The sequence below is a fragment of the Schistocerca piceifrons genome, chromosome 4 (assembly GCF_021461385.2).
Source record: "Schistocerca piceifrons isolate TAMUIC-IGC-003096 chromosome 4, iqSchPice1.1, whole genome shotgun sequence".
Lineage (NCBI taxonomy): Eukaryota > Metazoa > Arthropoda > Insecta > Orthoptera > Acrididae > Schistocerca > Schistocerca piceifrons.
Genome location: NC_060141.1, coordinates 787117295 through 787140553, shown reverse-complemented (window position 1 = coordinate 787140553; position 23259 = coordinate 787117295). Strand labels below are relative to the sequence as shown.

Genomic DNA, 23259 nt, shown 5'->3' with positions numbered 1-23259 from the left:
CAGTTTGCAATAATGTGAAATTCATGCTTGCTAGTGTTATCATTGATAATGACTACCAATTTTTGATAACTCTGACACTTTGCAATACTGAATCAAAAGCTTGCATGCTGCATTAGTATAAGACCCTGGACAAACTGGATTTGAATACATATCATGAATAAATTGTGGAGAACAAATGTGGATTATAACAGATCATACATCACATGAAACTAAGCTATTACCAGTAGATGATTTTGTGGGAGACATGGCATCAAAAATCTCTGACTAGATCACTCATCGCTTTGTTTGAACAAATCAAACAGTGAAGCAAAGCCTCCAGCCTTGTTGAGTATTCACATTGCTTCATTCTGCATGGAATTACTCCTTTGTTCTCCAAGATGTATCCCAGGTTTTCACTGGAGAAACTGTGAAATTATGGTGCACTCATTGTCTATTTCATCAAAAATTAGCAAACACACACAAAGTTTTTACATAATTATTGACAGCCTTTTGCCAAAACTTATAGGTTTATTGAAACAAAAAGATTACAAATCTGTAGAAAAAGCATGTAATTCAAGAATTTCACCAATCTGTGCTACCACCTCAAAAAACTTAGTGTAAATGCTGAGCAGAAATTTTTGCGACAAACCATGGAAAATCTGTATGTGGTGGAGTTGGAGACACTGTACAATGATTGGCTGCAAATGCTAGTGTACAGCACCCAAAGGAAAACTAAATCTTCACACCCTTGGTTTGTAAACATTCTGTGAGCAAAACTTGAATAAAATTGAATTCATTTTGGTTGAGAAGCCCCAAATTGAATCATCGACAGCTTCTAAGAGAAAAAGTGTTATTTGGATTTAAAGGTTGCCATTACAATGTAATATGAAAAGTTGATTTCACCTAATCTGGAGAAAAAAATAAAAGAAATCAAGTGAAAAATTTATGGGGGAACTTTTTGTTACTTGTCAAAATATCCGAACCAACTGATGATACCCCAGCACACAACCAAGACAATATGTTACATGCATGCAGCTGGTGGATTGTCAGTGTTTGTGAAACCTTATTTGAGGAGAATGATTGTTTTACGAATTTCATGCATCCCATGGGCTTTCATGATTGTTTTACTAGCCAGTTAAAATATACACACTGGAGACCTGATCAGCACCTACCAGTGCCATCTACAACAATATGGCGTCAGCAGTACACATTCCCAGAAAGTCGAAGAAAAATTTATCACTGCAGCACTGGTGCTTTCTCAAGAAAGTCATTATACCAGCTTGGGAATCATAAAGCTACCCCAACATGAGGCTCGCAAAATTTTGCTAAGTTCTACAAAGTCTTAGGACTTGTTTAAGAAACCCACACTTACTTTACCAAGCAGCTCACCTGGAGGAAGTCCCCCATCTCTGGTTGGACTTTGCCTGGGCATCAGCATGGCCTCTTGGCTATGAAGATGCCAGTTTTTTTACTAAATGGTAGTGGCAAAAGGTGCCATGGACCAACAAGCTTTCAATTATATTGTGGCTGGCTGCTACACTTAAAAATCCTATCTTTTTTAATACTCCAAAACGTTGATTTGTACGAACAACTTTACTAAATAACTGTAGACCTGCAAGGAAAAAAGGATTTCTGAAAATTACATATTTTGCACAGAAAAAGATGCTCTTTTAAATGGCAGTTAACATAATAATGGATCAGGCATCCCTTCTGAGGTAAAAATTGTTCAAATATCACTTACTTTGTAGCAAAGAAGTCTTTGGTAAACTCCATCCATGTCTACCTAAAAAATTTTGAACCCCAAAAGTGATAAAACTTACAGGTTGTATAGGCAAGCCACTAGAAAATAAAGTCACAAAATGGGAGGCTTCCAAATCAACTTAATAAAGAGATGAAGATATGTGCACAATGCAGATTTTTCAGTTATCTTGCCAGGTATTGCTGCTTTAGCACAGTTACCCACATAATGTTTATGCCTTAGGTATGCCAGCATCATTACTTATTTAAAGTAATAATGGTCACAACAGTCCAGAAACTATGTTTCATTACATGCATTTTTAATGACAAAAATTCTTGAATGAACTATATCACTTTTCAGCACTTCGAATCCATGTGAGCAGCTCAACAAAAGAGATCCTGGAGAAATTTGGCACATTCAAGCTGGAGCTCAGGGGTGAAGTAGAACTAAAAGGAAAAGGTCGACTAACAACCTACTGGCTGCTTGGCTGTTCCGAACCAGATAACAGGCCCACAACACCTCGTTCACCTGAAGCTCCTGTTATTGACATCAGCTATCCCTTGTTGTTCCAGAACAATAACAGTCTGGTTTGTAATTACGTACTGACTTACTGAAAGCTAACTACAGTAATGTAAATGACAATATTATAATAATTAGATATGTTCACTGTGCATGTCGAATGGTGTCTAATTTTTATATTTGTAGAAACAGACTCACACAAAGAAGGAAGGGATACAGTACAAATTGTATGGGGCAGAAAATGTGTACATGAAATTAGAATATTGTGATGCTAAACTCACAAAATTATTACACAGGTAATCAGTAGCCATTTTGATTTATATTGATGTGATTGGCTCCTCCTTATTCTCTTCAACAAGTCCTCTGCTTGACATGTGTTCAGATTTAAGTTTGTTCTATTTTTCATTCTTGCATTCTGCACCTTTTCTTTCAGTTTTAAGTGAAAATTTTTATCTTTTGTACACATATAAATAGTTTTTATTCTTTCTGAGCAAAATTACTCTCTTTCTCATCTTGCTTTTGATGTAATATTTTTGGCCCTCCTCTGTCAGTTCTCTTCTTCTACAACAATGAAAAGCAGGTAACTAAAGCCACTTCTTTAAATTCAATATTGGAATAAACTCCACTAACTTGTCATTGCCTACATAGTAGTATGCTACATTTTCCCAGGAGCATAGTCTCCTTTGAAATTATTTCTTTTGGTCAAACCATGATGTAACATTGTTATAGATGACATCCAGCAATAATATTGAGATTCTGACAATTGAGCTCTAATCATGCACTAATGATTTGCACATGACAAAAAATGATGGATGTTTTCAACTGCCAAAGCATACTTTCAGGATCTAAATCGAAAGGCAGAAACAAAGAGTATCTACAGTGTCTGAGGAAGAGAGGACTGAAGCTAACATATGATCCTAAGCAAGCAGCATCTTTATCAGAGATACACAGAGAAGATGCAAAAATACAACCAGTATGTCCAAAGGAGAAGTTGCCCAAACTAGCAATATGGCAGAGGTCATACCAAGAACTCAACACTCTCCCATAACTTGTACAATCAAAGCAATGACCAAAGCGACTTGTGCTTCATTTAATAGTGGTTTAGGTTCATGAAGGTTAGGATGACTTTACAACAAAGCTGAATTGAAACTACTGAATTATAAGCAGGCACCAAAGCATGTCAGATATTTGTGAATGTAATGAGACATGTATTATGATAGAATATATGCTGTAAGTGTTAATCCAATACATTTCCAAGTTCATACATGATATTAAAATCACTTACTAGAATGCAGCTGGGTAATGTCACCAATGACCACTCATATTTCAAAAGGTGAACCCAATGAGCATACTGAATTAACAGAAAATAATTATTAGAACATGTTGTGCAGCCAAGAAAATGACATTATCTAGTATTATAAAAACTGAAATTCTTAACAGTTCTCTCCCTATATATCTGTGATAGTATCATTTTCTTATATAGCAATTTAAAATAATGCAAGGAGAATTGCTATGATAACACTCACAATACACGAAATAAAGATAATTTTATGCTTCCTGCTCATTATTTAAACCTATACCCTTAGACTCCCCAGAGTATGGTAATGAAAATTTACAATGAACTAAAAGCCAAGAACATTCTAAGCATGAACCAAGATTCCCTGAAAGGAAAGCTACATGATGTCCTATTAGAGTGATGCTACTACTCAGTTGAAGATTTCGTGAAGGATTAACAGAATATTTTAGCAGTTTTATCTAGTTTAATGTTTCAATACTACTCCATATCAGTGAAATTGTATTAATCGTATGTGACGTGTCTCCTGTACTTTAATCAAATGATTATCATATATACGTTATGAAATGAATAAATCAGAATTCACCTCATTATTTTCAATACACAAATGAGACAAGGGAAACCTTTGTGGTCAGGGTTACATTAACTAGAAACTAAATATGATGTGTCAAGAAAGACGATGCACTGTAAACAAATAGTGTCACCACAAAACTAAAAATAAACAGATTGACACATTTTCAATTGTTAAATAACTAACAGGTGAGCAACTGGCACTACCTCTGTCCCTCCAGTGTTTGAGGTGGGTGAGAGAAGGATACCAGGCAGAATTTAAGCAATAACCTCCAACTCTATTGATAAACAGAATTTAAGCAACAACCTCCAACTCTGTTTATAAAGTCACTTGAGATTTAATCTTCATATCTTCCTTAACAATACTATCCCAGTAACTGAAAGTGCATGCTAGAATACATGTGGTGTTACATGCCATGCAATGACTGGTACCAAAGTGATGTTCTGCAATTGCAGATTTTCTCAGCTGTTGTAAGCATGTGTAACACTTATACTCTTATACACTTATACTCTATACACAGGTCCTCCAAGGTCCTGAGGTCTGACTGATGTATGACATGCCACAGCTACATGATATACGGTAGACACCAGCCTGCGCAAACCAAGATTATCCATAACATTTGCTGCAGGGGGCCTAATCTCAGTTACTTAGCAAAAAGCACACTTCACACCATGTTCCCTCAAAATATAACCAATCCTGTTAAAAATAACGAATGCCAGGTGTTGCCGATAGTGAACTATTTGTTAATAACAACAGGTGAGCAAACAGTGCTAGATTAAATTAATATTTCACTAGCAATAATGTCTGGCATTGGTTATCTTTGATTATGTGCTAGCTCTAGTTGTTTACAGTGTCTGTTATCTCTGTTCATATGCCATTTCTTGTTTCTTGTTAACTTTAAACTACTCACCAAATGTTTAAGTTGTCATGTATTCTAACTATAAACACAAGGAAACATTTAGCTGTAAAAGAGATCCACTTTGTTTGGGTCATGGAGTAACCTCAACAAGAATACAATGAAAGTAGTTTACAAGCCCCAAACACATTTAACAACTGAGGGCCCGGAGACCCATGCGTGTCCTCATGTCCTTATAAAGATGCTACCCACATCAGGTATCACTGGTGTAGTGCTGTGTGTGCATAGTAGATGTGGTGACGGCAGTCAGGACTGGACTGCACTGGCAGCCACCTCGGGTAGCTGCAGGGGCATCATTTGAATGTCTGCATCGAAGCTTGCTGTAGTGGCCCAGCTTGCATGTAGTAACTCCCAGGTTGCATGTAGTAACTGGCAGGTTACTACAATCCTCCTTCCTTGTGGGGGGAAAGACCAGGCACCACCGTCCATGATACTGTGACTGAAGAGGTGTCCGTGGTGGTGTTGGGGGCAGTAGCCAAAGGCTTGAGAAGCTCCCAATCCGCCCAGACTAGCAAGTATGGATAACAGTGAGTGGGACAAGGCCTCAGGATGACCAGTGGTCACGGCCAGCACCAGTGAGACAGGAGCCATGATAAGGGGCAATGGACTAAGCAGTGATGTCAGTGGACTGGAGAAGAGAGTTTCAGGTGACAGAGGCCCAGCTCCCATCCCCACTGATGGCTACACTTGCTCGGCACAGTGGGAGGCACTGGTACCACACTCAGGAAGCAAACCTGCTGTTGATGATGATGAAGCCTCGACTGCTGTTGTAGGTGGGCACAACCATGTCTGTTTGTCCTCTGAGCAGCCAGTGCTGATGAAGAAACAGGCAGCCAGGAGGGGCCCCCGGCACCCATCCTGGGATTAAACTGGTTCTGGTGGTATGCCAAAAATTGATATTCAGTTGGAACTAAGAAGATGCAGTGACCACGCTTGCTGTGGATGATGGATAGAATCCAGGGGGGGGGGGGGGGGGGGGCGGCATCATCCAAATATGCTGGCCAGACTGTTGAGCTGGATGCAAACGTCGACAAAACTGGCGCTGCCTCTGGGAGACACCTGCCTGGCAGCAAGAGGTTGAGCAGCATCTGTAGCTGATGGCTGCACAGGAGCTCAGCTGGACTCTTGGTTCCAATTGGCATTATTCTGCAAGAACTTAAACAAAAAAGTAAGGGCCCTCTCAGCCAGGAATTCTCCTATGGACTTGCACAACTGTGTCTTAAAAATTTGGATAAACTGTTCCACCTCACTGTACAACTGCAGATGGAAGGGATGCACCATGACATGGTAAATGCCATTGTGTACTTAAATGACCGTGCCACATAATGAGGACCATTGTCCAAAAACAGGGAGCAAGGCAACCATTGTATGGACAATATCTTCAACAGGACCTGGACAGTCATGTCTGCTGTCACTGACAGACAACAAATGACTTAAGGAAATTGAGGAAAAGCATCAACTGCCAGTAGCCAAAAAGTGTCTAAAAAGGGCAGTCAAAATAAATGTGGGCTCTTTACCAAGACCACGTAGTGGCCAGCCATTGAACAAATAGTGTGTGATGCCACCTACTGATATGAACACTTGTGGCCAGCCATGGCAACGATTTCCAACAATCAAATCCCAACCAGATCACATGGTGGCATGCAAATGGTTTTGTCCAAGAGATCCTCCAGTGGCTCCTGATGTAATAAACAGAGTACATCCCACCACAGAGCTGGTGGAACCATGACACTGGAATAAATCCTTCCATTGACAGGAGAATAATGCCATCCAAGAGGAAGAGGTGAGAGTGCAACATGTTAAAATTCCAAAGCAGGTCCAATCCCTGGTTTGGTAGATGGTTAGGCAACCCATGTTGTATCACGCATCTGCCAGAGTACGAGTACCATTGCCACAGCAGAAGCAATAAACCAACTGGTGAAGGGGAAGTCATCCACTATGTGCCTTGCTTCCATATCCAGAGAAAACAAAGCAGTTCGTCCTGGTTGGATGAATGTCAAGGCCCATGGGGAGCCAGGACAGAAAATTCAGATTTACATGTTGTGACATGGGACAAAACTGGATCTCATAACTGTACCAGGACAAGTACAGAGCCAAACTCCAAAGATGATGCGAGACTTTGTCTGGGAAGGACATCAAATGGCTACAAAGAGAAACCAAGGGGTTATGGTGGGTAATCTGAGAATAATCTTGTTGAGCCAAGATTAGTGTTTCCAACACATAGGCAGCAGGCTGTTCAGAGCCATCTGAATTCCAATGGTCCAGAATTGCCTCCACCCTGTGCTCGGACGTGTCCATGACCAGGACCAGATGCTTGCCATGTTGAATTGTTACAAGACACAGTGCAAAGAGAAGGCTATCCTTCAGCTGCACATAAGCACATCCACAGGATGCATAGCAAACAAAAGGAGCAAATTACTGAAGCGACAGATACAAGGGTTGGCCAATAGTAGCTGTTCTGGAAACAAACTTGATACTACACCACTTTACTGAGTAATGCCTGGAAGTTCTCATGGATTAGACGTATGAGGCAAAGCTGTAATGGTGGAGACATGTTGTTCCATGGGGTGCATGCCGCGCAAGGAAATTTCATGGCCTAAGTAAGCAACGGATGGCTGGAAAAAGTGAGATTTAGTGAGATTACTTTGATACCTGTGGCCTGTAGAACAGTAAATAAAGAACTAAGGTTACATAGGTGATCCTCCATGGTAGCATCTGTCATGACAATATCTTCAAATAGTTCATATAATAAGGGACAACTGTTTTCACTTGGTGTAAAAAAATGTTAGAAAATGGCAGGTGCACTAGTGACAACAAACATTAGCTGCTGATACTGACAGAAGCAAAAGGCATACCAGGTGTACCGGTATGAAATGAGCGTTTTTTTTTTTTTTTTTTTTTTTTTTTTTTTTTTTTTTTTTTTTTTATAAAAATTAAACACTAATTTTGAATTGAAAAGTAAAAACATTTTATTCAAAGTATTGACCATTGCTTTCTATACATTTTACCACCTTTCTGGCAATCTGTGGATACCACGCCAATAGCAACGTTTGTCTTTTAAAGCAAACCAATCATACACCTAATTTTCGACTTCTTCGTAGCGATCAAAGTGTTTCTCAGCCAATGTGTGTCCCATTGATGAAAACAAATGGTAGTCGGAAGGAGTCAAGTCTGATGAATACGGCGGGTGGGGTAGCAGCTCCCAGCCAAGTGTTTTGATTGTATCCTGAACCAGTTTTGCTTTGTGTGCAGGTGCATTGTCGTGTAAAAAAATTACTTTGCCATGTGTTCTGGCCCATTCTGGTCTTTTTTCAATCAATCCATAGTTCAAATTGATCATTTGTTGTCTGTAGCAATTAGTATTCACAGTTTCACCGGGTTTTAGAAGCTCATGATACATCACACCTTTCTGATCCCACCAAACACAGAGCATTGTCTTCTTGCCGAATCGATCTCGTTTTGCAGTCGATATTGATGGTTTACCCGGATTAACCCATGATTTTTCCCATGTAGGATTCTTAAAATAAATCCATTTTTCATCACCACTTCCATGCAAAATTGATTTTCTTTCATGTCTTTGAAGCAAAATTTGACAAATGGTTTTTCGGTTTTCCATCTGTCTTTCATTCAATTCATGTGGCACCCATTTTCCACACTTTTGGATCTTTCCCATAGCTTTCAAACGGTCAGAAATTGTTTGTTGTGCAACATTTAGCATTGCTGCCATTTGCTTCTGACTCAAAGTATCATCTTCATCCAATATTGATTGCAATTCGGTGTTTTCGAACTTTTTTGGCGGTCTTCCATGTTCTTCATTTCTCACATCAAAATCGTTATATCTGAACCATTGAAACCATCTTTTGCATGTTGCTTCTGATAGAGCATGATCATTGTATGTCTCAACAAGCATTCGATGTGACTCTGCAGCACTTTTTTTCAAATGATCACTTTATGGTACAAAGTTTGACATTGTTAACACGATGAAAACATATGATTAACCACAAGAAATCTCACTCAATGGAATCTGAGAGTAGGCTTTGGCCAGTTTGGTTTACAAAAAGAATTGAACCACAGCCACATCTGTGACCAACTCCTGTGGGTGAGGCAGATGGTAAATGTCTATAGAGACTTTGAAATCACCACAGAGTCAAAGCTGACTGGACAGCTTTTTTTATGGTCTGTAAGAGTGTAGCCCATTCACTTAAGAAAATCATTTTAATCACTCCCAATGACATCAAACAATTCAGCTGCATCTTAACCTGGTAGCAGGAAGCTATTGACACCAGCTGCACGTGAAAAAAGTGGGGCCTGGCGAAGTGTTTCGAGCATGATGTGTGCTGTAAAATTGTTTGCAAAACCTAAGTCTGGAGCAAACAAATCTGAAAACTCAGAGCACTAGGAATCCTTTAATGTAAGGCACTTGGTCTGGCACCAGCACTTGATCTGGCACCAGATTCACTGCATCTGCAATAGAGAAACCAAAGGCATGTAACCCAAATAAATTTTCAGTAATTGTGTCATTAACCATCAAGTATGTTTGTGATGGAAGGGCAACTGACTTGTAAACTTTGTTGAAATGAATTAGAATAAGGATCTGCAAGCCCACTGGTTGGGGAACGCCACCCACTTGTGCAGTACAAAGTGCAAGCGCAGCATGAAGAAAGTGATGTTTATTGTTCCTACCTCTCAGACATGTTTTTGTCCATGTTGTCTGTACTTTGGCTTTGTCCTATTCTGACAATGTGATAGGCTTCATGCACCAGGTCTGCATGCTGTCAACAATAGGACACTGACACAACTTCTTAACCAGGTCCAAATGAATGTTTGTCTCACTGACTATGGTGTATGGTGTTCACATAAGACTTCTGAGGCTTAGCTATGATGAACCAACACTTATGAATAAGGCTGCATAGCTCAGTTTCCCAGTCTTGATATGAATGCTGCATCTGTAAATCACATTGGTAAAATTCAACATGAGCAGTAACCACATGCATGAGCTTGCTGTGATAGAAGGGCAGCAAATGATACATATCGTCGAAAAAAAGCAAAGCTGATTCTTGCAGAGGAGGTAACTGACACAGTAAGTGACATATATAAGGGGATATCCATGATACAAAAAGAGTTACAATCCTGCATGTCAATCACCTGGAATGAAATGTTGGTGTATCCATTTCTTACAAGTGTCTCAGTCTTTGCATATTCATATGGGGAGAGGGGGGGGGGGGGGGGTGTAACCATTGGCTTCTACATCATGCACAGAAATCTCTCATTTCATTTGCACCTTGAAAATGACAGGATGTTCAGCAATCAAAATGTAAGCAGTAGTCAAGAACATTATCCAGTTGCATTCCTGTAAGGAGCTTGAAAATTCAATATGCTGGGAGTATCTCATATTTTACACATTTTTTGAAGACTCCCAGGCCCTGCAAATGAGTATATACTGTTTGGACTGAAATACTTAGTACTGGCTAAGGGAAGGAAAGAAACCTGACTGAAGCTAATCTCTGAGTTAGTAGTCATCATCATCATCTCCTCTTGAATAATAAGGTTGTTGCCTGTTTAAAAAAAATCATTCCCACCTTTTCTGAGGCCTGCCAATATCTCTCTTCCCAGGTAGCTAGTAGTTCAGTATCTTCTGGAGAATTCTGTGACTTAATACTGTCATGGAATTTTTTCATTCATGTTGAAGATTAATCCTTTTGACATCTTCAATTCTAATCATGTCTTTCCTTGTGCAGTGCTTTGTCCTCCTCAGGGACATCATCTGTGCTGTTTCAATTTTCTTTTCTTATTTTTTATGGTAATCCAGTTTTCTCTTTCTTAGAATAAGAAAGGAGCTACCATCACCTAAAGAACTTCTTTTTGTACTTTAAGATCCAATTTTCTGATGATGACACTACAGACAGCTTAGAATTTGTGTTTAAAATCACTTTGTAAAAGCAAGGCCTCTTGTCCAGTTTGTATACCAGTCAAGTTCCTTTTTAAGTATGTTGATACAGTAGCTCAATACTTCACAAATATACAGGGTGTCCCCCCCATGAACCATGGACCTTGCCGTTGGGGGGGGGAGGCTTGCATGCCTCAGCGATACAGATAGCCATACCGTAGGTGCAACCACAACGGAGGGGCATCTGTTGGAGGCCAGACAAATGTGTGGTTCCTGAAGAGGGGCAGCAGCCTTTTCAGTAGTTGCAGGGGCAACACTCTGGATGATTGACTGATCTGGCCTTGTAACACTAACCAAAACGGTTTTGCTGTGCTGGTACTGTGAACAGTTGAAAGCAAGGGGAAACTACAGCCGTAATTTTTCCCGAGGGCATGCAGTTTTACTGTATGGTTAATGACGATGGCGTCGTCTTGGGTAAAATATTCCAGAGGTAAAATAGTCCCCCATTCGGATCTCCGGGTGGGGACTATTCAAGAGGACGTCGTTATCAGGAGAAAGAAAACTGGCGTTCTACGGATCGGAGCGTGGAATGTCAGATCCCTTAATCGGGCAGGTTGGTTAGAAAATTTAAAAAGGGAAATGGATAGGTTAAAGTTAGATATAGTGGGAATTAGTGAAGTTCGGTGGCAGGAGGAACAAGACTTTTGGTCAGGCGAATACCGGGTTATAAATACAAAGTCAAATAGGGATAATGCAGGAGTAGCTTTAATAATGAATAAAAATATATGAATGCGGGTAAGCTACTACAAACAGCATAGTGAACGCATTATTGTGGCCAAGATAGACACGAAGCCCACGCCTACTACAGTAGTACAAGTTTATATGCCAACTAGCTCTGCAGATGACAAAGAAATTGAAGAAATGTATGATGAAATAAAAGAAATTATTCAGATAGTGAAGGGAGATGAAAACTTAATAGTCATGGGTGACTGGAATTCAGTAGTAGGAAAAGGGAGAGAAGGAAACATAGTAGGTGAATATGGATTGGGGGTAAGAAATGAAAGAAGAAGCCACCTGGTAGAATTTTGCACAGAGCACAACTTAATCATAGCTAACAATTGGTTCAAGAATCATAAAAGAAGGTTGTATACATGGAAGAAGCCTGGAGATACTGACAGGTTTCAGATAGATTATATAATGGTAAGACAAGAGATATAGGAACCAGGTTTTAAATTGTAAGACATTTCCAGGGGCAGATGTTTACTCTGACCACAATCTGTTGGTTATGAACTGTAGATTAAAACTGGAGAAACTGCGAAAAGGTGGGAATTTAAGCAGATGGGACCTGGATAAACTGACTAAACCAGAGATTGTACAGAGTTTCAGGAAGAGCATAAGGGAACAATCGATGGGAATAGGGGAAGGCAATACATTAGAAGAAAAATGGGTAGCTTTGAGGGATGAAGTAGTGAAGGCAACAGAGGATCAAGTAGGTAAAAAGACGAGGCATAGTAGAAATAATTGGGTAACAGAAGAAATACTGAATTTATTTGATGAAAGGAGAAAATATAAAAATGGAGTAAATGAAGCAGGCAAAAAGGAATACAAACGTCTCAAAAATGAGATCGACAGGAAGTGCAAAATGGCTAAGCAGGGATGGCTAGAAGACAAATGTAAGGATGTAGAGGCTTATCTCACTAGGGGTAAGATAGATACTGCCTACAGGAAAATTAAAGAGACCTTTGGAGAAAAGAGATCCACTTGCATGAATATCAAGAGCTCAGATGGAAACCCAGTTCTAAGCAAAGAAGGGAAAGCAGAAAGGTGAAAGGAGTATATAGAGGGTCTCTACAAGGGCGATGTACTTGAGGAAAATATTATGGAAATGGAAGAGGATGTAGATGAAGATGAAATGGGAGATATGATACTGCGTGAAGAGTTTGACAGGACACTGAAAGACCTGAGTCGTAACAAGGCCCCGGGAGTAGATAACATTCCATTAGAACTACTGACAGCCTTGGGAGAGCCAGTCCTGACAAAACTCTACCATCTGGTGAGCAAGTTGTATGAGACAGGTGAAATACCCTCAGACTTCAAGAAGAATATAATAATTCCAATCCCAAAGAAAGCAGGTGTTGACAGATGTGAAAATTACCGAACTATCAGTTTAATAAGTCATGGCTGCAAACTTTTGACAATGTTGACTGGAATACTCTCTTACAGATTCTGAAGGTGGCAGGGGTAAAATACAGGGAGCGAAAGGCTATTTACAATTTGTACAGAAACCAAATGGCAGTTATAAGAGTTGAGGGGCATGAAAGGGAAGCAGTGGTTGGGAAGGGAAAGAGACAGGGTTGTAGCCTCTCCCCGACGTTATTCAATCTGTATATTGAGCAAGCAGTGAAGGATCCAAAAGAAATATTCGGAGTAGGTATTAAAATCCATGGGGAAGAAATAAAAACCTTGAGGTTCACTGATGACATCGTAATTTTGTCAGAGACAGCAAAGGACTTGGAAGAGCAGTTGAACGGAATGGATAGCGTCTTGAAAGGAGGATATAAGATGAACATCAACAAAAGCGGAACGAGGATAATGGAATGTAGTCAAATTAAGTCGGGAGATGTGGAGGGTATTAGATTAGGAAATGAGACACTTAAAGTAGTAAAGGAGTTTTGCTATTTGGGGAGCAAAATAACTGATGATGGTTGGAGTAGAGAGGATATAAAATGTAGACTGGCAATGGCAAGGAAAGCGTTTCTGAAGAAGAGAAATTTGTTAACATCGAGTATAGATTTAAGTGTCAGGAACTCGTTTCTGAAAGTATTTGTACGGAGTGTAGTCATGTACGGAAGTGAAACATGGACAATAAATAGTTTAGACAAGAAGAGAATAGAAGATATCGAAATGTGGTGCTACAGAAGAATGCTGAAGATTAGATGGCTAGATCACATAACTAATGAGGAGGTATTAAATAGGATTAGGGAGAAGAGAAGTTTGTGGCACAACTTGACTAGAAGAAGGGATCGATTGGTAGGACATGTTCTGAGGCATCAAGGGAACACCAATTTAGTATTGGAGGGCAGCGTGGATGGTAAAAATCGTAGAGGGAGACCAAGAGATGAATACATCAAGCAGATTCAGAAGGATGTCGGTTGCAGTAGGTACTGGGAGATGAAGAAGCTTGCACAGGATAGAGAGGCATGGAGAGATGCATCAAGCCAGTCTCAGGACTGAAGACCACAACAACAACAACATACAGGGTGTACCCAATAGAATCATCTGATTTTAAAAAATCATAATTATTATATTATTTGAGATATGTGCATGAACAGCATACTGTTGGAAAGTTCTAACTCTTGAATTTTACATGGTTCCCGCTAGGTAGCAGCAGTGTGCGTCCACTTCAGTTCTACTAAAAATGGTTTTGGGACAACAGAAAGCATTTTGTGTTCTATGTTTTACACAGTGTGAGTTAGTAATAACTGTTCAGCATGACTTTTGTACTAGGTGTGGTATGGATCCTCCTACAGCACAGAGCATTAGACAATGGCATGAGCAATTCTGAGAAACAGGTTGTTTTTGTAAAGGCAAATCGCCAGGCCACCCCGAATGTCTGACACAGACGTCGAATCCATCCATCATAGTTTCACGAGTCCACAGAAATCCATTCGCCGTGTCGCTCAACAGCTTATCATGCCCCTGATATGCCTCCATTACCAACAACAATGAATGAACTGAGGTATCGCGTAACTGCTGCTGTGAAAGCTGTAACACAAGATATGCTTGCTGTAGTGTGGGAACAGTCTCAATACAACATTGACAAATGTTATGCATCTCAAGGGGGACATGTTGAACACCTATGAAAAGATATGAACAAAAAACAAAAACAAAATAAAAAAATAAAAATTGAGTTCTCTGTTGATCAAAAATCAAAATTCATTGTATATGTTTATGAGTTTCAGAAATACAAATGTGCCAAATCACATGATTCTTTTTGATACACCCTGTATATAACTGTTTGCTTCATGGAAAACCCATACCTAAAGAATGGAAACTTGGACAGGTCACACCAGTACTCAAGAAAGAAAATAGGAGTAATCTGCCGAATTACAAACTTATATCACTAACATCGATTTGCAGCACAATTGTGGAATGCATACTATATTCAAACCTTATGCATTATCTCAAAGAAAACTATTTATTGACGAATAGCCAAAACAGTTTCATAATATACCATGCTTATAAAACACAATTAGCTCTTTATTCACACAAAGTAATGGCTGCTGTTGACATGGATCTCAGACTAATTCCACATTTCTATATTTCTAGAAGGTTTTTGATTCCATTCCTCACAAGCAACTTATAATCAAATTGTGTGCCCGTGGAGTATCACCTTAGGTGTGTGACTAGATTTATGATTTCCTGTCAGAAAGGTCAGTTCACAGTATCTGAGTCATTGAGTAAAGCAGATGTAATATCTGGCATTCCCCAAGGGAGTGTTGCAGGCTGTCTGCTGTTTATGATTTATATAAAGAATTTAGGAGCAGTACTCTCAGATCTACATTTATGAGGATACTCTGCAAATCACATTCAAGTGCCTGGCAGAGGGTTCATCTAATCACCTTCACAGTAATTCTCCATTATTCCAATCGCGTATAGTGCGCAGAAAAAACAAACACCTATATTTTTCTGTGCGAGATCTAATTTTCTTTATTTTATTATGATGGCCATTTCTCCCTACGTGCGCTGGTTTCAACAAAATATTTTTGCATTCAGAGGAGGAAGTTGCTGATTGAAACTTCATGATAAGATTCCACTGCAGTGAAAAACACCTTTGTTTTAATTATGTGCATCCCAAATACTGTATTATTTCAGTGACACTCTCTCCCCTATAGATTGTTTGCAGTTGATGCTATATAATCTTGGTTAAGTCATCAGAGGACCAAAAACAATTGTAAAATGATTCTGACTGGATATCAGTATGATGTAAAAAGTGGCAATTGAATAAATAATGATGAGTGTGAAGTTACCCACAAGAGTACTAAAAGGAATCCACTAAATTTTGGTTACACAATAAGCCAGGCAAATATGAAGGCTATGAATTCAACTAAATACTAAGGGATTACAACTAAGTATACCTTAAATTGGGAGTACCATATAGATAATGTTGTGGGGAAAGCTAACAAAAGACCATGATTTATTGGCAGAACACTTAGAAGGTGCAACAGGTCTACTAAAGAGACTGCCTACATTACACCTATCTGTCCTAAGTACTGCAGTGTGGCGCAGGGTCCACATCAGATAAGACTGACAGAAGACATCAAAGAAGTTCAAAGAAAGGCAGCTTGTTTTGTATTATTTTGAAGTAGGCGAGGGAGTGCAATGGATATGACATGAAGTTTAAGCTGCCGATTATCAAAATGAAGTTGTTTTTTCACTGTTGGAAGACTGGAATTTCAATCACCATCTTTCTCCTTAGAAAGCAAAAATATTTTTTGGGTGTGCATCTCCATAGGAAGAAATGTTTGTCACAATAAAATACAAGAAATCAGAGCTCCCATGGAAATATTTAAGTGTCTTTTCCTCCCTTTTTTTTCATGCGCTGTTCAAGAGTGGAATGTTAGAGAAATAGCTTGAAGATGGTTGGATGAAGTCTCTGCTGGGCACTCAGTTATGAATTGCAGAATAGTTATGTAGATGCACACATAAATATTTTATTTTCAGTATCAAAGTCATAATCAAAACTTACATCACAGCCTAAGTAAGAGATTCCAAGATATGTCCTTAAACTTAACTATTAAAACATTTTTGGTCTGATTGAATTATATCTTCAAAATGCCATTATTTTTGTGTTATTACTAGAAACTTTTAAATTGTGCTCCTTGCATATTTTGCATATACTGGTATACTTATCTTTGGAGGTCATCTTCATCCGTTTGAATGACAACAATACTATCTGCAGACAGAAGCACATTCACACACTCATCTTTGCTATCACAATTCCTTTGTTTATTCTACACTTTCTTTTACAAATGATGAAGTTCATATAGATATTAAAAAGAGTAGGTGATCATCCACATCTTTGGGCTACACCTTATCTTTGGGCTACACCTTGGTTAACAACTACTTCTTCTAATTGAGTCCTACCTTTATTACAATGTGCATATTTTTAAAAAGACTTTTCACTGCCTGTCTTAGGTGATAAGGATATCCGCATTCAGACGTAATCTTCCATAGGCTATCATGGCTCACATGGTTGATAAGGGCCATATGGGTTCCTGGACTAAATTCTCTCTGTTTTTATATAATGTTTTTAATTATATACACATTTTCAGTGCACAAATGATCTGATCTAAAGCCATTTCGTTCCTCAGAAATAACACATTTTGTGATATCCTTCATATGATTATTGACTATCTGTTAATATAGTTTGTAGCCAGTGTTTAAATGACTGATACCACAGTAACTTTTACAGATGCTTCTTTTTTCTTTCTTGAAGGGAGAGATTACTTCATCTGTAAACCAAGGATATGGAACCTTGCAATTCCTCCAACACTCATTTATTTACTGTAAAAGTCTTTTATCTGGTGATAAACTCTGAGTAGTTTGGCATCTACTCCATCTCTTCTGGTAACTTTACTGTTATCTTTTGAAGCCTCTTACAGTTTCTTCCTGGTAGCTGTGTCTACTGTTTCATTGTTCATACTTTGTCAAGTTTAATAATCAGGCGTTTGTGTAACCCATCTGTCTATGTAATAACTTACCCATTGTCCATTGAGCAGTGTGTTTTTCTTCTTTGCTTAGGGCATTCATGAATTTGTATCAGCTTTGCTGTCTACTGTGTACGTCTTGTTCTCTGATGCTTCTGACCATGTCCTACGTCTCTTGGTGTCCTTGTGCAGCACTTCTTGTTTCACGGAGTTCCTTTATATTCTGTATGCTTCCGAACTCCCTGATGTCTAGTCTGCAAAAACTTCAAGTAAGCTATCTCTTTTTGGCTAATGTCCTCTTTAATTTCTGTGTGCATAATTTTGAACTGTCTTTACCTATCCACTTTCTTCCTTTCACCAACTGCTTCAGAGTCTCCTTTGATGATGCAGGTCTTATTGTTAACATTATTCCATTCTAAATCAATGTCTTTATTGTTGGTAGTGAAGCAAGATTTTGTCAGAGTCTGTATTGATAAAATTTTCTAGTACTACATTCTGACAGGAGATATACTTTCAACAACTCGTGTTGTGGCTTGTTTTGAAGTTCGTTTGTTTTTTACTCATTTTGATACTAACCATGTCTCACTGCCTAAAAGGAAATCATTACCTATGTTGCTTCCTCTATCAACATGTATGCCTTTCATAAGATTCTTCATTTTATCATTATTAGTATGTAATCAGTCATAGACCTTGATTCTCATGCACCTCGTGTAAAGTTGTGAATAGGTCTCTTTCTGTAAAATTTGTTAAATACACAAATATACGTAATTCCTGTACATTATTACTAAATAGTCCTTTCTCCAAATAATCTAACAATTCCTGGTATAGATAGGTATCCAACTGTCATATTAAAATCACCAGCGATGACAAAATTGTCTTTCTGAAGATCGTTGTCCTTCCTTCCCTGCTCTGGGTCACATAAACCTGTAACTGCTAGATGAGCTTTTGGAACTTTAAATCTGAGTGTCATTCTTCCACTCATGGAACTGTATTCACGAATTTTTTCTCTCCATTTATCATTGACTGAAACTGCTACCCCAGCACTAGCCATTTACTTTGTGGGAAGCCACTATGTCATCCAGAAGTCTGCAATGTCTACTTCACTTTCTTTGAGTACTTTGTTTGTGTTCAATCCTCAAACATTCCATGTTACCAAAGAGTCAGTAATGAAACTTGTGAAGAACCAAAACAATGCCCCTAATAACTCTCCCTTGTATATGGCGCAGAGAACATGAAACACATTCAGAAGCCAAAATTCCAGAACTAACCATGAATACACCTAGAAAGCAAAAACTAATGCCAGCTTTCAGTTTATTAAGTATGCTGTGTGCAGCCCAAAAATGCTTGTCTTCTTCCAGTGTGGCCCAGGTAAGCTAAAAGGCTGGACATTCCTGTGTTAGAGAGAGTAGGTGGTCCAACTTAGTATACTGATAAGCACTGTGCCAGGTTTAGTGAGAAATAAAAATGGCTAGAGGAAGAGAGCTGAAAAGTGAAATGGCTAGGCTTTTTAAAAACTGATAAGGGGACGGAATGGATAGTGTCTTGAAACGAGGATATAAGATGAACATCAACAAAAGCAAAACGAGGATCATGGAATGTAGTCGAATTAAGTCGGGTGATGCTGAGGAAATTAGATTAGGAAATGACACACTTAAAGTAGTAAAAGAGTTTTGCTATTTGGGGAGCAAAATTACTGATGATGGTCGAAGTAGAGAGGATATAAAATGTAGACTGGCAATGGGAAGGAAAGCGTTTCTGAAGAAGAGAAATTAGTTCGAGTATAGATTTAAGTGTCAGGAAGTCGTTTCTGAAAGTATTTGTATGGAGTGTAGCCATGTATGGAGTTACTGGGAGATGAAGAAGCTTGCACAGGATAGAGTAGCATGGAGAGCTGCATCAAACCAGTCTCAGGACTGAAGACCACAACAACAACAACAAGGGGACAGAGTATAAATGAAGAAGAGACCTAGGTGGGGAGGGGAGTTGGGGAATATAGATAATAATGGAATAAAGAAACTAACTGAGTGAATTATTTAATTAAACAGTAAGATACAATAATAATAAAAAGAAAGGGAGAGTTGTATGTTAATGTTGGTTAAATTCAGGAGATTAGAGGGATGGCATGAATAAGTTCCCATCTCCAGAGTTCAGGGGAACTAGTATCAGGTGGGAGGATTTAGATTGCCTGTTGGTCTAGCAGGCTCTTAGTTCCCCTGAGTTGTGCTGCAAATTATGCTCAGTGGGTATTCCCAGCACTGACTGTTCTTCTATGACATTCAAGCACTAAGCTAGTATGGCAGTGGCCAATGTGATATGCCAGGTGGTGACCATCTGTATGTTGTTAAACAATATGTGTGGTTTCACATGTTGCTCTACCTTTTTTCTTGTAGGATATACCAATGATGAAGCTAAAGTAACTGGTATTATGTGGGTGCGTGGAGCAGTTTTTACAGTGGGAAAGATTATTGGGGTAGCTCAGTGAATAATTCATCATATTTCATGTGAAGGTCTATGTTGCTTTGCACTAAGAGAATATAAATGTCCCTCGTTTGTGTACAAAAGAAAGGCAAAGAAAGACAAATGTTATAGAATAAGTTGTACCTTTCCACCTACACAGTCGTTACATACTGTAACACTTGTTAGAAGGAAACTTTTCATCTGTAATAAATGACAATTATTTACACTTGCATATAGATGAGTCACTAAATCCTGAGTACTGTGTTCCGCTTCATGAATTTTTTTAATGAAAGTGATGTTAATGCGCCACTAACTCAATGATAGAATTATGTAGCAATAAATGATGCCTACTCTGATGAATAAAATCATTTCCCATATGCTTACATTTCTTTGATGTATAACTGGCAAATACAACACTTTTAATAATGTTCAATGTCTTGTCGTAACCTCAACATAGAAATGCAGAGGCTGAGATTCATGAGAATCTCTGTCAGATTCAGAGTTATGCTTCATTGCTGTGTACTAGTGCAAGCGCGCGCGCGCGCGTGTGTGTGTGTGTGTGTGTGTGTGTGTGTGTGTGTGTGTGTGTGTGTGTGTGTGTGTAGGAGAGAGATGGGGGGGGGGAGATGAGATGGTGGGGAGCAGCACCATCTTCTTCATGCACTCAGCTGAAAACAGCATTCTTATTACCTTATATTTTAAAAGGCCATTGAAAGTATAAGTCTTATAAAATGACACTTATTTCTGTTTACACAGCGAATTCCAAATGAGACACATCATCGTTCCTCAACTGCAGAAAGCTGTGTTTCTACGTGCAAGGAACTGAAGGTGTCATAGAAGATAGACAAAATTTAACAATATTAACCAAAGATAATGAGGCTGTGCAGCAAAGAAAATTATATACAAACAAAAAAAAAATTACTGAAAACTTACTTGTAACTGAATGTAAAGAATACATTTGCATAAGCAGCAGAAAAATATAAATGTGTACATAAATATTCAGTAGAACCTTGTTAAGTCTTGAGTTTTTTATTCATAGTGAGTTGTTATACTTGACCTTAACATTTGCTGACAATTATTAGATGACCCTTGTTAATAAAACATTTCAAATAAATAAGTTCATCTTAAAGTCTTTGATTCCATATTTTCCTGTCAATTACACTACATCCTTTTCCATTCTTCAGCAAACATTTTCTTTTACATACCAATTTTGCACGGTAAAACAATCACTGACAAACAATGTGTGGTAGTACAAATTGGCACTAGCAATCATTAAAATAAATCAAGAAGATGTATCAGTCGCTATTTTTTCCAGAGAAAATTGTGATAAAAGACAATAACATCAAACCACATTATTGACAACTCACAAAAATATATCTGAGATAGGAATTACTAATTCATGGATTAGGGACTGCTGAAATGGAAATAGGATTTACGAAGTTAAAACAGAAGTGTGCCCCTGAAACCAGCAGTTTGTGTGTCAGTGAGATAAAACAAGTTCAGAATTCTACATGTATTCAAGAAATGGAATTCTAAAATCTTAAACCCTGTCATCAAGACAATTTAAGTGGTAAGATAAAAATGTCCTCTAAGGGGACTACAATCACTTAATATATACAAGAATGTATTGGGCAGTAAATAGGCATGTGATGTATCACTCTCCTTTCCATTATGAAAATGAGAGACCATCCATGCAAAAGACACATCTTACTGGTGCTATGACATTTAGTTTCTCAAGAAAAATCTTATATCTTGGAAAAGTTAGGGAAAAAATTAAAATATTCATGTTCAAGATAACTTTAACATAATTTGTGACATTGTCTGCAGCTTTCCTAGTAGACAATCCTATACAGATGATACATATCTACAATATCATCAAAAACTTGGGAAGGAGTGAAAAGAGATTGAAGGAAGAGAATATATCCTTAACTTAAATTTTATAACTAGGTTTTAGTACTGCATCATTAAATCTTTCATGAAATATGTCTTCATCAATGACTGACTGATAAAGACATGTATCAAAGAGTGATGTTATCTACTCAGCACAACCTACTCTTTTGTTGCAAGGGAAAAAAACTTATTTCACTGCCTTAATAATTACTTTTACTGTTATAGTTACTATACTTTATTGTTATATATCTCAAATCATGTCATTGTCCAAGCTTAACAGAATAAAATAGAGTAAATGTAACGCATGTGGGTTAAATTGTTTATTATTTTCTCCCATACTATTCATCACTATAAAAAAGTAATCATATAATATTGTGAGAAGGAAAATTGTCACTCACCATATAGCGAAGAGTCACTCACCATGTAGCAAAGATGCTGAGTCGCAGACAGGCACTCTCACAATTAAAGCTTTCAGCCATTGACCTTCGTCTACAATAGACACACACACACACACACACACACACACACACACACACACACACACACACACACACAAAAAAAAAACTGCAGTCTCAGGCAATTGAAACCACACTGCGAGGTGCCAGCACCAGTGCATGATTGGAGTGGTGACTGGATGGGGTAAGGAGAAGGCTGGGGTGGGTAGAGGGAGGGATAGTATGGTTGGGGGTGGCAGACAGTGAACACTTGCAGGTTAGGCGGAGAGCAGGGGAGAGATGGGGAGGGGGGGCCGGCTGGGGTAAGGAGAAGGCTGGGGTGGGTAGAGGGAGGGGTAGTATGGTGGGGGTGGCAGACAGTGAACAGTTGCAGGTTAGACGGGAGAGCAGGGGAGAGATGGGGAGGGGGGGGGGGCAGCGGAAGTAGAGGAAAAGGAGGGAAGTAAAAGGACTGGGTGTGGTGGTGGAATGAAGGGTGTGTAGTGCTGGTATGGGAACATGGAAGGGGCTGGATGGGTGAGGATAGTGACTAACGAAGGTTGAGGCCAGGAGGGTTACGGGAACATAGGATGTACTGCAGGGAAAGTTCCCACCTGCACAGTTTAGTTGGTGGTGGGAAAAGCCACAAGGCAAAGGCTGTGAAGCAGTCATTGAAATGAAGGATATCATGTTTGGCAGCGTGTTCAGCAACAGGGTGGTCCACTTGTTTTTTGGCCACAGTTTGTCGGTGGCCATTCATGTGGACAGACAGCTTGCTGGTTGCCATGTCTACATAGAATGCAGCACAATGTTTGCAGCTTAGCTTGTAAACCACATAACGGGTTTCACAGGTAGCCCTGCCTT

The 23259-nt window shown here is 38.9% G+C and overlaps 1 protein-coding gene across 1 annotated transcript in view; it reads left to right on the top strand.

Annotated features, from left to right (window-relative positions):
* Positions 1–21108, top strand: part of LOC124796171 (atrial natriuretic peptide receptor 1-like) — a 316630-nt gene extending 295522 nt beyond the window's left edge. Inside the window, exons 11-12 of the mRNA XM_047260262.1 lie at positions 2078–2304; positions 20828–21108. Of these exons, the coding sequence (XP_047116218.1) occupies positions 2078–2304; positions 20828–20908 (308 nt within the window). The 3' untranslated portion in view covers positions 20909–21108. The remainder of the gene's footprint in view (positions 1–2077; positions 2305–20827) is intronic.
* Positions 21109–23259: the final 2151 nt, after the last annotated feature.